At 32.4% G+C, this 16,078-nt stretch overlaps 2 protein-coding genes across 2 annotated transcripts; one reads left to right on the top strand and one right to left on the bottom strand.

The window, feature by feature from the left end:
* Positions 1-3,159: 3,159 nt before the first annotated feature.
* LOC104217461 (uncharacterized) lies at positions 3,160-9,736 on the top strand. Its single transcript, XM_009767732.2, has 3 exons — positions 3,160-3,608; positions 5,410-5,558; positions 9,415-9,736. Exons 1-3 carry the CDS (start codon positions 3,423-3,425, stop codon positions 9,551-9,553), a joined length of 474 nt encoding a protein of 157 aa, XP_009766034.1. The 5' UTR covers positions 3,160-3,422; the 3' UTR covers positions 9,554-9,736.
* Positions 9,737-12,147: 2,411 nt separating this feature from the next.
* Positions 12,148-15,172, bottom strand: LOC104217460 (dof zinc finger protein DOF4.6-like). The gene is made up of 3 exons (XM_009767731.2): positions 15,035-15,172; positions 13,888-14,349; positions 12,148-13,140 (listed from the first exon to the last, which is right to left on the bottom strand). Exons 1-3 carry the CDS (start codon positions 15,056-15,058, stop codon positions 12,673-12,675), a joined length of 954 nt encoding a protein of 317 aa, XP_009766033.1. The 5' UTR covers positions 15,059-15,172; the 3' UTR covers positions 12,148-12,672.
* Positions 15,173-16,078: the final 906 nt, after the last annotated feature.

Genomic DNA, 16,078 nt, shown 5'->3' with positions numbered 1-16,078 from the left:
TAATATCTGAATTGAGTGCAGTTAGTTTAAGTTTGAATATATAGTATAATATTTTAAAAATGCGGTCCAATTTAGAAAATAGAATGATAAGAATTATTTGAATTTGAGATGAGATTTTTTTTATTTCATAAGTTTTTATTTTTTAAAATATTATGTAAAGAAATAAAATGACAATAAACATATTACTACATATATATAATATGTTCAAACAATTAAGAAATTATTTTTCTATGATTAAAATAAAATTTTAATAATATAAATAACTTTCTAATATAGGTAATTTTACTAATGAAAATTAAAAATTAAATTTGTATCTTAAAGTTAAAAAAAAATGCATCTAATACAAAAATAGTTATAAGAGAACTCAATATATTTGTAACATAATCATCAAATATATGTATTAATATTTTAGACTAATTCAATTTTACAATTTAAAATAAAATATGATATTATTCTGGTTAAAGGTAAAAAATTAATATAAAAATAATTAAAATTTATAGTAGGGAAGAGAATGTAGTAAAACAATAGAGATAGTGTGAGGATACTTATACATTAAATTAATTTAAAAATAAATAAATTAAAAAATTTAATTATATTTAAAAATATTACAATAAGTTTAAATGATTAAAAAAAATTGAATGCATAAAAATATACCAAATTTCAAGAATAAAATATTTATAGTTATTAAAGACTATTAAAAGAATAATAAGAAAGATATTAATTAAGATAATAAAAAATTATATGATAGTAAAATAATTTTAAATAATAAATAATACAATAACTATAAGAAAAAAAAGAATTTGCATAAAAATAATGTGATGAATAAGACATATTTAACTTTTAGATAAAAACAAAGTGATAGTAAGAAGTTTGTTAAAATAATATGATCTAATGTGCTCAAATAAGACAGATCGCAACATGATATGTTTAATATTCTTTGATACTGACAACAAAACGAAGTGCAAGTACTAAAATCAAATAGTTAGGTTGCTACAAATAAAAAACAAAATAGGTTGTGCACTACGAGATTTGAACAATAATTTCATATCCTACTTCATAATTAATATCTAATGTTATATAATTTTTATTTGAGAGGTTTATATTTTAAGGTTATTTGCACATGATTCAAATAACTAACATCACAGTTTAACATGATTTGTGTCCGCGCATCGCGCGGGTACTAATACTAATCGTATTTAAGTTAAAGATACTTACGGCATAATTTTTTTTAACACGTTTAGTATGGCTTTATCGTTATAGTAAGTTCATTATCTTTTTATTGAATTATCTGTCTGACATATACTGATAAACAAGTACTCTTTAAATTTAAATATTCGATACGACATCCAATAGCTTGATCTCATTTGAAATAAATAGTGCAGTAGCATATAATGAATGCACAACTACAGTCAAACCTCTCTATAACAATCTCGTTGTTTTGAATATTATTGAATGTTATAACAAATTATTGTTATAGAAAACACATATTATAATAAAATATGAGATTTGATTCCAAAATAATTTAACTTTTATAAAGAAATACCGTTACATAATATGTTGTTGTTATAGAAAGGTGTGACGGTACTTAAATATTATAGTTATAGTCGATTTCCTAAAGTACCAACTATAGGTTTGAGCCGCTCCAACCTTCATAATAATTAATTGGCCCCACCATTGCTATCCCAAATCAAATTTAGTGGTCATTTAAAGTAAAGCACCTTTAGGTCAATTAAACTATAGCTCAAAGTTTTTGACTATTATTAAAACAATGTCATTTTCATGATATGAAAAATTATTTAAAGTAAGTCTAGACACAGAAAGTGGTCCATTTTCTGATTTGGCGGTGATATTAACTCAAATAGAAATTATTTAATTTTTTGACTTTTAAGTATGGGCCAAGTATTTGTAGTTTTGGTTTGTGACATTCTCAACACGCACAAAATCTTTAATTATAGTTTAGAAAGGCTTCCCTCTTGTCAATTTTCAACTAAAAAACACCATCCGACCATTGAACTCATACTATAGCTATTATTGTCTCTTAGGAAAATAAAAATAAAAAAGACAGAATGAAATTTGATTATCCACCGCTAAGCATGAGTATAAAGAAATAATATTTGTTACGATTCCCTCGACAGAGACGTGTCGAGGTTGATGATTAGGGTTGTGGGCTGACAGGTAGTCGAGAGTCTTTTCTAGTCGTATTAGTAGTTTTAGTACTAGTCTTGTATTCTCCTATTCCGAGTTCCTTGCTGACTAGACGATGTGGCATTATTGCCAGTAGTTTTTGCACATCTCGTATAGCTTCGTATTCCTAGTTTCTTTGCTATTACATATTGTGCTATTTGTTTCTTTTATCGTGTTTCCTTGCCATTGTTAATGTTTATTTATTGTGTTCTTTTCACTGTTCTTAAACCGATGGTCTATCGGAAATAACCTCCCTTCCTTCATAAGGTAATGGTAAGGTCTGCTTACACACTATTCCCCAGACCCCGCGCGTGAGATTGCACTGATTTTGTTGTTGTTGTTGTTGTACAATTCCCCCTTTTCCTATACCAAATTACCAATTAGGGATCGTTTAATAGGATGTATAATAATAATACTGAATAAGGTGTATTAGTAATGGTAAAATTAGTAAGTTGTAGTTCATTACTGTTTCATTTGGTGCTTTAAAGATTTTGAAAGGGCAGTTATATCTTTATATATTGATTATCCATATATTAAAAACTATGATTTGCTCTATATAAGAATAGTATGATTAAATACTACCAAACAAAAATAATAAAAACAAAGCTAATACATATATTATTTTTCCGAATACATCCTACCAAATGAGTAACACTAACAAAGAACAACAATAATACAAATGTTTATTACATAGGTTCAAAAGAATAATGATTCACTTTATTGAATTAACATTTTCACCTAGTTTAACGAGAAAATAAACCAGATAAATTAACTTCAAACTCACTATATAAGCTTCCGCATATAATATTTATATTAATTGAATAATTTAATTTTATCAATTAAGAATTGAAGTAAAAATAGATATCTCTTAATCACATAATTAAAGATAACTTTTTATAGTAAATACTATCCAAATATTATTTCAAATATAATTTATATTTTATTAAAAAGAGAATAAAAAGCAGTAAATGAAATAATAAGAGTAGTTAAAAAAGAAACAGAAATGAAGGAACCCCAGTGGTCCTACCCATCAAACCCACCGGCTAATACAGTCGTCGTTTCCATATCAACAACGTTTTGATCAAATATCTTAAAACTATTTCCAATAACAATTAATCCCCATTTTCATCTTCATTCAATAATCGGAAGCTTCGTATTCATCTTCATAATTTGTATATACAAAAACTCAATTCAGAAAAGGATTATCGGATCTCGTTTAGTTGAATTGGAAATTGTGGATGGCGAATTTGTACGTAACGGCGGTGCCGACGACGGATCTGAATCGGAACACCGAGTGGTTCACGTATCCAGGTGTATGGACTACGTACATCCTGATTCTATTCTTTTCATGGCTCGTTGTTCTCTCCGTCTTTGGTTGCTCTCCTGGCATGGCTTGGACCATTGTTCATCTCTCTCATTTTCTCGTACGCCTCTTTCTCTACCTTTTTTTTTTTTTTTTTTTTACTTTTTCGTATTCTCGTTTAATTTAGAATTAAGGCTTAGTAGTAGTAGTTGCTGTTGTTTTATTCACCTTCTCAATAAAGGAGGAGCGTTGTGGTAAGTGGAGGAGCTAGAATTTTATACAATTGCATTCGAGAATCTCAAATGTTACACCTGAGATTTGAACTTGTGATGTAAAGTATCTTTTGAAGCCTCGTTGCCACTTTACTAGAATTTTTTCCTAATGTCAAGGGGATTCAACAACTTATATATGACCAAACACTAGTTTTTATCCTATTTATAAAGTATAATTTTTCAGCGAAGGAATTCAATTGAACACCTTTCATTGAGCTAGCTCCGCAACTATGGTTGTGGTAGGTTGATAGTTTGCTTTAAAGAGTCCAATCATGATGAACTATATTCACAACTATGTTCCTTTGAAATGGGTCCACACAAATAAATGCATGGTAAATGCATAGTTGAATGATTGACTTTTGATGTCTATGTTTCTGGATTTTTTTTTTTTTGGATTCCAAAACTCGTTTGTCTTAGTGTTTTCTGGCTTTATGGTACTGCGCCATTTGGGGAATTGTCTCGGAATTTGTAACTAATCTGAGTTAGGTGTAAGCTTGAGTCATTGATTACTTGTTTATGTCAACTTGAAATCAGAGATTTTGAGAAGTAGCTCGAGGAGTGGTGAATTGGAATTTATTTTGTCCGTCTTGATTCTTAGATAGAGTAGAAAAGGATACAGCCGACTCCTACTATTTTGTGATTGATGGCATGCACAATTGATATATTTGATTCTTAGATAGATGGACAGGCAAATTGTAATAAAAGCTTTAGCTTTTTAGTGTCTTGTATACTTAGTTTTTGCATCTTGATCGATTTCGCTAGACATTATTACTGTAGTCTTATATTGGTTGAGAGCATGGAGTGTATGACTCTATGGACTTTAATCTATTATAATATTGAGGAACTCTCACCACTTGAACTATCTTCACGGTTGAGTTAGCCCAAGGTTCGTTCTCATTACATGGTATCAAAGATAGACTTATCAGTGTTGAGCTCGCGTGTCATGTTATTCATGCTCTAGATGTCTAGACCTAATTGTGCCGGGAGAGGAGGGTAGGAGTAGGGGGCGGGTGTTAAGTTCCCACATTGGTTGAGGGTGCATTTTATAGTGTATTTATATGGTTTCAAGAATTTTCACCACTTAAACTAGTTTTTTGAGTTGAGTTAGTTCTAAGACCATTTTCATGACATTATGATGCATGCTTAACATACCTTGTAATTTCTCTATTTAGTCATGCGGAGTAACAAGTACATTTGGAATTTGGGGACTTCTATTAAGATTGCTAATTTGAAGTCTTAATATCTCTATTATCCTTTTGACGTCTTTTTCCTTGTTCTTGCTATGCTTGCCTGCCTATGTGTTTAGTAGCAAATAAGAAACATTGTTTACCTATGTAATATGCTGTGAATAATGTCTGTGCATAAATCCTAGGCGTGCTAAAGTCTACTTGATGATATTTACCTTCTCTTTGGTCTCAATTTGTGTTTCTTCGTGTGTGTATGTTTTTTTTTACCTGGTGTTATAGCATGGGTGAAAACCTTGTAATATACCTACTCTCGATTTTTATCTCTCTTTTTGAAGGACTGCCTTCTCTACTTATTTCACGTCATTTGTCAGTTTTTTCCACTGGAAGTAGGGAATGGAATTTGTACTTACTCTAAATCTTTTGTTGCTTTACTAACGACTTCGCCTTGTCTATTTATCTTCAGGTCACATATCAATGTTTTCACTGGAAGAAGGGAACACCATTTTCTGATGACCAAGGTATCTACAATAGATTGACTTGGTGGGAGCAGATAGATAATGGGAAGCAGCTTACTCGCAACAGGAAGTTTCTAACAGTTGTCCCTGTGGTGCTGTAAGTAGTCAATTTCATCATGTTATTTGCTATTTAGACTTCTAATGCTGTGAAAGATATCGTGCTTGCAAGTATAGTTGACATGTATATGAGCTCTCCAACTGACTTGCATAAGCTTCTAAGTTGCACCGTCATGCATTTTGCAACAGTGCTTCTGATCATTGTAGTAGTTCATATATTGGAGGGTGTAGTATTCTTAGGCTCTGATTATGGGTTTGGTTAACTAAAACTTGCTATCTTTCATTTTATATGAGACTATTATTAGTTGAAAGTTAATAATAAATGGGACAAGAAGTCAGGAAATAGAGTGTAGTTATTAGACCAATTAAGCATCCAAGCTTTATGTAATTGGTGATCGTGCAGCGGTTGAATGAAAACATCATGGATAATGCACAAGTCTTTTTCATGATTATTACGTTCATGCATAACTTCCATGATCAATGATATCAGCCCAATTGTTAATTATTTTGAGCTTGATTACTCTGTTTTTCTGCTAGTTTTTGGGAATTCCTTATCAAAACAATATATGATATAGTCCCTACATAACAAGCTGTACTGGAAGCATTTTTTAACCACTTATTCTTAATAGCTTCTCCAACAAAGCATCATTGCAACACGAGCAAATTTATCGAATCTAATGCTATAAATTTTTATGGAGAATTCGGTGTTGAAGATATTTCCTCAAATAAGTGGATCATGTGTTGGACAAGATAGGGTTGCTCAAGTGGGAAGCACCCTCCACCTCCAACCTTACAGTTGTGGGTTCGACTCACCATGTTACCATTTCAAAAAAGAGGATAATGTGTCTGATTAAATCTCATAGTCGCATTTTTTGGACTCTTACAGTGGAAAATATGGCATCAATATCTCCTAGAGAATAGCATGACAAAGGAAGAACTAACACATAGAATATGATCACTCAAAAGGTGGAGTGATTTACGATAGGAAGATACCTATCAAGGTGAAGACCAAGTTTTGTAAAATGGTTGTGGGATTGTGGCACCAGCAATATTACATGGAAGTGAGTGTTAGCTTACAGAATGTTTCAAGTTGCTGAATATCTCTCAGAATCAATGAGAGTTTAGCTAAGAATGGAATCAAAGGTTCTGTATGGCTGATACTAATGAGTTAGAAATTAAGCTTTACTTGTTTTTACACTTAAATTAGTCCTGATGTTTGTTTGAAGTGTCTTTATTTTGGTTATAGATTTATGCCCGTTTAGGGGTAAGTGTAACATTTTGAGATCTTTAGTTCTGGAGAACTGCTAATTTGCCGTACAAGACAACTTATTTAGTAGTCAAATGAAATTGACCTTAATAGACCAGAACGGGTCAACGGGCATTGAGGATTTCATTTGCTGAACCGGCTAGTTTGAGGTTGATACACTGCTGATTGATATATACCCCAATTGTATTAGTTTAGTGGGAAGTTGGTACCATTTAGCTTCAAGGCCTACATATTACATGGTAAAACCAAAATCTGACACTTCTAGAAAGTGTTAGGCTGTTAGCATTTAATGACTGAAGCAGAAGGTATCTGGACATGCCATGGTTGGACGACTGTGACAGGTTCCATTAGCAATTATTGAGCATTCACAGCTTATTGAGCCACTAATGGACTTCTCCCTAAGGTGGATATGCAACTGTTGAATTTTTAATTAGTGCTTATAACAATTACTAACATTTATGAGTTTGTTGAGAACCCAAATGGTCCATGGGAAAAGGAACAGCGGTTTCCCCTGAAAGCAATATGCTGAATTTTCATTTGATTAAAGTTAGCGTTCAGTGGACCTACGCCCCAAAAAGGGGAAAAAAGAAATTCACTGTGAACTTTTCCACACAAAAAAAATTGACTGTGAATCTTGATGGGAAAAGAATCATCTTTAATTTGTTTTACAACTGTTGGAGGTAGCTATCCTAAAGGTTATTACTCAAAGTTTGTAGAAACTAATAAATCTTACCTATGAGCCTGGAAAAATTACCTAAATTGTGGAATTGAAGGAGGAAACTCATAGTCTTGTGGCGTCAAGTCTCAATCTTTGCTCTTTATCTCTGGAGTCATCGAGTTGTCTGGAATGTGGTTCTCCTCATAAGATTTAGTTTTGAATGATCTAAAACAAAAAGTGCAGAATAATAAATTCTTTTGAAAGCATTACAAATTAATTTCCACATTTTAAACGCGCTATTGCTTTTTCAATATTTCTCTTGGATGACTGAGAAATTTGTCTGGGACCAACCCTTAGGATCAACTGCACCCTTCGAAGCTCGGGGATAATGGACCTGTTCCTCTACCCTTCTCCACTTAAATACCAGGCTTAGTTCGCATGGCGCAAGGCTCGAACCTGTGACGTAAGTTATAAGTCCCTCAACCTTTGCCACTTGAACTAAGCCCTGGGGGCACTGATTTTTCAGTATTTCAAGGATAAAAATGCCATTTATTCATAAGAAAAGCATTATGCATCCTTCGTTTAACAATATGTTTTGTTGTTTAGGAAGCTCTCAAGTTCTCAATGACATAGAGCTTATGAAAATTCACTTTTGGAGTCTGGTACAGCCGAGCTGGCTCCTGAAACTTTTGTTTGCATTGTAACCTATTTATGTTGGGAGTTGCACCAGGAAATATGTACCTTTTTGGTATTTAATCTTTGTAAGTGTAGCAAGCTTCCTTAAGGCAGTTGATTTGTATGCAAAACAATTCTTGACAAAGTTCAATTTTAAACTTAGAAATAGTTGAGAAAATGATGAATGAGCGATCAACCAAATGCACACTCATCAAAAGAAAAAATGAAAAAGAAACCCCAAAGCCCAATCCCACTTTTTGCACAGAGTAAAATGATGAATCAGCACTAGCGTCTTGATACCATTGTCAGTGTCTTTTATTTTGTGCTATGGGCTTATGCACACATCATAGTTTGCTTTGCTGCATAGCGTTACTTTTTCTGGCCTTTTCACAGAATTCTCCCCTTTAATTTCATAAAAAAGAATCACAAAATTTGATGCAAAGGAAGTAGGAGGGAGGAAGTTAAACAATCATGTGCACTTAGTTTGAGGTATTTTTCTTTTTTTTTTTTGGGGTGGGGGTGGGGGGGGTGGGGGGAGGGGGTTGCTGTGGTTGCCGTGCTTATTACTTCCCTATCTGGAATTATGTTTATTGATATTTTGCAGCATTCTTTTCTTATTCATCCATCCTAGATTTTGGACTCTCCTTCCTCCTTTATTAATTAGGGACATTACTTTTTTGTAAGGCATATGATTTGATGCTTGTTGAACAAATCTGCTTCATTTTAATGTTACACTAGCTTATGCACTGTCACTTAAAGAGGAACATTGAAGGTAGCTAAGGTTGATGATCAGCAAGTGGAAAATGTGGTGTTCTCATTTATTGTACCCAGAACAACAACCAGTGCAGCTTTTGTATTAATGATGTGGTAGGACATTGATTTGTTTGCCATTCGTCTTGCCTGTGCCACCAACTACGCAATGATCCTCTGTTTTCATTTTCCCTTTTGAGAAAAGATTCTTTATTCTAACTAATTTTATTTGTGATTGTCACAAATACTGGGTATGCTGTTGTTGTTGTTGTTGTTGTCGTCTTTTGTTCATCTTGAGGGAGCCTTGGCGTAACTAGTAAAGTTAGCCGTGGAAACAGCCTCTTGCAGAGATGCAAGGTAAGGTTGCATACAATAGACCCCTGTGGTCCAGTCCTTCCTCGGACCCCTTGCATAGCGGGAGCTTAGTGCACCTCGCTATCTCTTTTTTTTTTTTTTTTTTTTTTTTTTTTGTCTTTTGTCCATCTTATCCTCCGTACTGTATGATGCATTTGCAGTAGTGCTCTCATACTTGGTTTCTTCTCACAGGTACTTGATAGCCTCTCATACAACTGATTATCAACACCCAATGTTGTTCTTCAACACAGTCGCAGTTTTTATACTGGTTGTTGCCAAATTTCCAAATATGCACAAGGTTCGTATTTTCGGGATCAATGCAGATCAATGAGTTGGGTTCAATTGAATACATACCACAGAAAGAAACAGTATTTGATTTGCATTAGCATCTTGAGTAAACTAAGATGCTCCTGTACACGGTTTTGAAAGATTTCCATTCGATATTTTCAATTTTTGATTTTAAAAGTGTGATACCAGTATCATATCGAAATATAATTATGGTTCTGTTTTTCCCTTTTCGATTGCAATTTGATAACTTGGTATTTTTGTAAACTTATATTCTATCACAAACTTGTAATCGTGATTCATGAAATTGATTTTTCAAACTCAAGCAAAAAAGAGAAAATCTAAAAGAGAACAAATTAAACCAAAATGTTAATGATGTTTTCATTCTAAAACAGAAACTCTCATTCTTTGCTTGAAAAGAAAAGTAAAGAAAATACGTAAGGCATAATATTACCAAGGAAATTATACGATCCAATGAATAAATAAATTAAAAATTATTCATATGATCATATCATTGATTTCTGTTAAGAGATCCCGAATATCACGGGATAAAAAGACTCATAAATGTGCAAACTTTTATTGGGGGTTTTCCAACTTCTTAAAGAGAACACCTCCTAAAATGGCCTGAAAGAAAATGGTCCACCGAAAGTGACTTACTGCTAGTATGGTAATATTGCGTATGATAGACCTTTGTGGTCTAGCTCAGTAGCGGAGCCACCTTAAAAGAAGCAGTGTCAATTGGCACCCCTTCGCGAGAAAAATACAGTGCAGGTAGATAAATTTTTTTTTTATATGTATTTATACTATGTATTGACTCACCTTAATTTCCTAGTATGTTTACTTTTATATATTTTGACATCCCTTAACGAAAATTCTGACTCCGAAACACTGGTCTAGCTTTTTGCCGGACCTCGCGCATAGCAAGAACTTAGTGCACTAGGCTACCCGTTACTATTGTTACATTTAGAGGCATATTTAGAATTTGATGTTTATAAGTTTATATAACGAGCTCAAGTTAATATACAATAATAATTATTATTTATACTCAAATATTTGCAGGTATTTAATGAATTTCTTAATACATAAACATAATTTAGGCAAAAGCTATTGAATTCCTATGTACGGTAGATCTACCTCTGAAGGAGAAAGATTGTTATAAGTTGATGATCAACTTTAATGATAAATTATTAGAACTCTGAAAATTAGAGTAAGACTTTTAATTTGCAGTTAATATATCCGAGTTAGTTTGATATAGATATTTATAATTTATTATTAACAAATTACAGAGAAATGGAGGGTGTAGATCTGGAATAAAGTGGGAGAGATTATTCCTTAGCACGCTAGTCAAGGGGAATGTTTGTGGATCCCACAAATGCCCAAAAAAATTAGAGTTTGTCAGATGTTTTTCCTACTTCTTTTAATTTTTTAACAATAAAAGAACATGCGCAATTATCATCCCATTGAAACTGCTATTTGGCCAGCTTTCTGCATTACACACACACATATATATATATATATATATGAAACTTATAAATTTTTAGTATTATAATTTATTTAGAGTAATAAGTTGTATATATTAAATAAAAAAGTTGAAATAAATACATTATTTGGATCAAAGCTACTAGGTTCGGCGAAACGCGTAAGGCTAGCTTTGCCCTGATTACGGCAACAATCACGTCTTAACTCTAAAATAATGATAATAATAATAATTACGTCTTAATCTTAAATAAAAGAAAAATATTTATTTAGTATCAACAATTTCTGTAGTAGGAAATGTATATGTATGTTCCACTTCACCCCGAAAAAAGGAAGAAAAATAAATCAGGAATAAGTATTTCTTTGATTTTATCTTACATTTTATAGCAAATATCACTTTATTTCCTGGTTCAATAATTAACAAAAAAGACACACATTCGTTCACCAGCTTTATATTAATTAAAGAAACAATCGTGGATAAGAGGCTTTTTTTCTCCTAAATACAAGCTTTTAGTTGGCCTATGAGATTATATAACGTCCATGAGCACGTTGAATCATGCCATTTAGGCAAGGCGGATCTATGCAATAGGTAGAGGGGTCACCGACACTTGTAAAGTTCGGCAAAAAATCTATTTATACATGTAGAAAATAGTATGGGCACCCTATATACAAAACAGATTTTGGTTGAACCAAAAAGTGCACCATCGACCTTCAAATCCTGGGTCCGCCTCTGCATTTAGGTATCATATAAGGTTACAACATAATTCATAAACAATGTCATTGTGTGTAAATCAAAGCCACTATGTTATTAAATCAGAAGGGGAGTCTTAAAATAACGGTAAAATTGTGTCTATGTGACCTATAAGTTACGGGTTTAAGCTCTGAAAACAACCACTAATGCTAACATTAAGATAGACTGTCTATATTACAGTTCTTGGGGTACGGCCTTCTCCAAACCCTGCGTGAACGCATAATACCTTGTTTACCGGGTTTTCCTTTTTCTTTGTGTTATCAAACCTGGCTATTGATGCTCATGGCTTAAGTCATATACAGCCATTTGAAGTGAATCAGAACCTGACAACCTTAAAAGTTTTTTTGGGAAAAGAGTAATAAATCATGAAATAAGCCATGTTTATGTTCAGAAATTATGCTTCAAAATTGTACTTTGCAGAATAAAAGTAGGTCAAATAAATTAATAACAAGTCTCACAAAGCTCAATACAAACTTGAAAATTATACATTATAATACATTTATTTTTCTAATGACATTAATTAAAACAACACTAATTAATGGGATCTCTTTGCCTTCCTTTTTATGATAATAGAAAATAATTATAGGCATCACAAATTCTTGTCTTCTTGCCCTCCAAAAAATCTGGGCTTCCCTTTCTTTCAGATAACTTCCACCAACTATAATCAAAAGTAAATTAATGACAATTATATGAAAAATGAGAGAGTAAAGTAAACTAAAAAAGATTAATTAGGAGAAATCAGAATTCCTTTTATCCTATGAGTTAGTAATTTTGAAGAAATTAAATCCAAACAAGGCCACCCCCACCAATAAACACTACAAGAAAAATCATAAAATTACTAGTAAAAAAAAATCTTTTTTTTTTTGAAAAAAAGAAACCCCAGAAAGAAAATAGAAGAAAAACCCTTGAAATATTATTGTATAATATATAATTTTTTTTTACCAAGAACCTCCTCCTCCTAACATTCCATTCCAAAATCCATTAGTAGATTCTTCAGCAGGCTGATGATGATCTCTATTATTCTCATTACCACCATCATTTGTAGTATTTGTGGTTGAAATTTGTTTTAAACCTACAAAAGGAAATAAAAATCTTCCACTTGTATTTGTCTCTTGAAGATTATTTCCATAGGCTGCATTTCCAAGTCCATGATCCAATGAGAAATTTAGAGATGGCAAAGAAAATCCAGATGAGTTATTATAAACTGAATTTGGATCAGTTGAAATATTGGCCATTGACATAAATGAATTATTATTCATCCCTCTTGATGTTATTCCATTAATTAATTCCAAAGCTGAAAGCTGAGATGACGAAGACGCAGAAGAAGAAGAAGACGGAGGAGGAGGAGGTAATGGAGAAATACTTGGACTGTTGTTGTCCTTGTTGCTTCCATCATAATTTGGTACCTGTTGATTTTGAAGAAGCAAGAGTCGAAATCAGAAAAGCCCGGACACTACTGTTATAAAAAAAAAAGTTTTAAATCAAAAATGTATTTTTGAACAAATTATTGTAATTTTGAGAAGTCGGATAGCTAGGAACTTAGAACATATAGTTTAGTAACTTCAGTGATACGTGCTACTATGTTATTTCAACAACAATCGTCACTTAACTTGCACATTTACACATACATAAATACAAGTGACTTTTTGGTTCCTCAAAACATTCAAAACATAATATTAATTTTGACCCAATTAATTATTTCGAAAAGACTTTTTTTTTAAAACAAATAACACATAAAAGATTCTAGCTTTTTTTGGTGTGACTGATCTATTATTTATTTTCGTCTTCTTGAGCCGAGTGTCTTTCGGAAATAGCCTCTTTACCCCTTCGGAAAGGGTAGGGATAAAGTAGGCGTACACTCTACCCTACTTGTAGGATTTTACTGGGTTGTTGTTGTAACCAGTGGCGGAGCCACCTTACAGGAAGGGGTGTCAAAACCCTTGGCGGAAAAAGATATTGTAGGTAGATAAAAAATAAATTTATGCGTATATACTATGTATTGACTCCCGCTAATTTTCTGCAGAAATATTTATTGTTATATATTTTGACAACCCTTAATAAAAATTCGGGCTCCGCCACTGATTGTAACAACGCATAAAAGAATCCAATGAATTCGAAAGAACTGAACGAGAAACTGTATGAAGTGAAAGTACCTGAATTAGCTCAGTGATAGTCTTGAAATCAGATGAAAAACCCAAGTTAAGATCTTGGCTCCCTTCAATATGGATCTTACTAGGGTTTTGATCATGATTATGAGATGGTTGATTAACCAAATCAGGAAGTTTTTTCAAAGGATTATTAACATGATTAACATGATTTGAATAGGAAGAAGAATTAGATGATGATTTCTTGTTTTTTCTTGAACCACCACCAACAGGAATATTTCTAAGAGATCCCCCAGCAGTCCAATATCTTCTACAAGTCTTGCAAAAATACCTTGGCTGAGAAAGACTATAGTTGTTATAGTAACAAAATTTTGTATTTGTTGAATTACACCTTGGACAATTCAAAGCTTGGTCTTTTTGTGGCCTAACTTTTCTTTCTACACATGAATTAGGTTTTGATGATCCATTTGTGTTTTGTATTATCTCTTCCATTGGCTTCACCACTATCTCCTACAAAAACAAAAAAACAAAAAAACAAGAGGAAATAAATGAACAAACATAACAACAACAGCAACAACAACATACTCCAGTATAATTTCACAAGTAGGGTTTGGGATGACAGTATGTACGCAGACCTTACCCTTACCTAGCGAGATAGAGACTGTTTCCGAGAGACCGTCGGCTCATGAACAATATTATTAAATAAACACCGAAACATCTATATATGTGAAAATACTAAAATTTCGACAACTATTAATTAGATTCTGATCAACGTATATATAATTTGAAAAGTGTAATCGTTCAGTGATATTATCAAATTTAAATCTTAGATCCGACTCTGATTTTCGTTTTCAGCATCAGCTAGCTAGCACCACAAAGATTTTCAGATGAGTAATTAGAAAGGGAAAGGAGAAAAAAGTCAGGTGCTTTGTACTTTAAAAACTTTAACTGTAGTTTAATCTTTTTCACTTTCTCAACCTTTTCATTATCACATATATGTGGAATAAAAAAGAAAAAGTGTAGAAACAAAAGAAATAGAGACTAGGACTTTTCTCAAAAGTAAATCAAGATATTTAACTACAAAAACTCTAATCCAAAAAAAATACAAAACAAGAATTAATTAATGAGATCAAGAGAAACAAAGAAAAGATTAAGCTGAAGGATCTCTTTAAGAATTCTCTTAGTTTAATCATACCTGAGGCCATTGAGCAGTATCCATTGATGAAGAAGGAGGAAGAAGAAAAGCAAGAAATGGAGTTTTTTTTTCTTTCTGAAAAGGAAAAATGAGCAGCTTTATGAACAAGTGGTTTTAAAAGAAGAAAAAAGAATGTTTGAGACGGTTTGTGGATGTTGTATCTGCTTTATGTTTGTGGGAAGAGAGAGAATAAATAATATATTTTTTTGGTTTCTCACAAATTGCAGCAAATTCCACTTTAAAAAGTATAGCGTTCGTATTAAAGATGACTTTATACCCAGAGTTGAAACTCGAGAACTCTAGTTATGCCAGCACACTTTGAAAGATAGAGTTTTCCTTTTTAAAGGCGACTTTGAATTCAAGAACTCTAGTTAAAAATGGAGGAATATTTATCTCGAGTCGCATTAAAAGTATAGCGTTCCCTATTAAAGATGACTTTATACCTAGAGTTTGAACCCGAAAATTCTAGTTATGCCAACACACTTTGAAAGGTAGAGCCTTGCTTTTTGAAGGCGACTCTGAATTCAAGAACTTTAGTTAAAAATGGAGGAATACGTATCTCGGATCACATTAAAGGTATAGCGTTCCATATTAAAGAAGAGTGTATACCCTGAGTTCGAACCCGAAAACTCTAGTTATGCCAGCACACTTTGAAAAATAGAACCTTCCTTTTTAAAGGCGACTCTGAATTCAAGAACTCTAGTTAAAAATGGAGGAATACTTATTACTTTATCATAGCCTCGATGTGACGACGAAAGAATGAACTATGTGACATTCTTTTTCTTTTAACCTATTGACTATTTGTATAGTAGTTGTAGTTTTTTAAATTTGTTAGTGGAAGAATATATGTCTTTGCAGAAATAATATTTATATATGATGGTGGAGTTATCTTTTCTGACTAAAGAGGAGCCTGGCATTAAGTCAAATTGGTCTCTTTTTATATTAATCTAAAGCATATGAATTATCTTTAAATTTACCCCTTATATCGTGTAACTCTTAAATCCATGTGATAATCATGTATGTAAATTGCATCGTTACTTCTTT

Source organism: Nicotiana sylvestris, chromosome 8 (genome assembly GCF_000393655.2).
Source record: "Nicotiana sylvestris chromosome 8, ASM39365v2, whole genome shotgun sequence".
Classification (NCBI taxonomy): Eukaryota; Viridiplantae; Streptophyta; class Magnoliopsida; order Solanales; family Solanaceae; genus Nicotiana; species Nicotiana sylvestris.
The sequence above is the reverse complement of the archived record's forward strand: the minus strand, read 5'-3'. Positions and strand labels throughout refer to the sequence as shown.

Coding starts and splice junctions, on each gene's coding strand:
- LOC104217461 (XM_009767732.2), top strand. CDS start 3,423: ATGGCGAATTTGTACGTAACGGCGGTGCCGACGACGGATCTGAATCGG. Junction 3,609..5,409: donor TTCATCTCTCTCATTTTCTC/GTACGCCTCTTT, acceptor ATTTATCTTCAG/GTCACATATCAATGTTTTCA. Junction 5,559..9,414: donor ACAGTTGTCCCTGTGGTGCT/GTAAGTAGTCAA, acceptor TTCTTCTCACAG/GTACTTGATAGCCTCTCATA.
- LOC104217460 (XM_009767731.2), bottom strand. CDS start 15,058: ATGGATACTGCTCAATGGCCTCAG. Junction 14,350..15,034: donor ATACTGCTCAATGGCCTCAG/GTATGATTAAAC, acceptor TTGTTTTTGTAG/GAGATAGTGGTGAAGCCAAT. Junction 13,141..13,887: donor CTATCACTGAGCTAATTCAG/GTACTTTCACTT, acceptor CAAAATCAACAG/GTACCAAATTATGATGGAAG.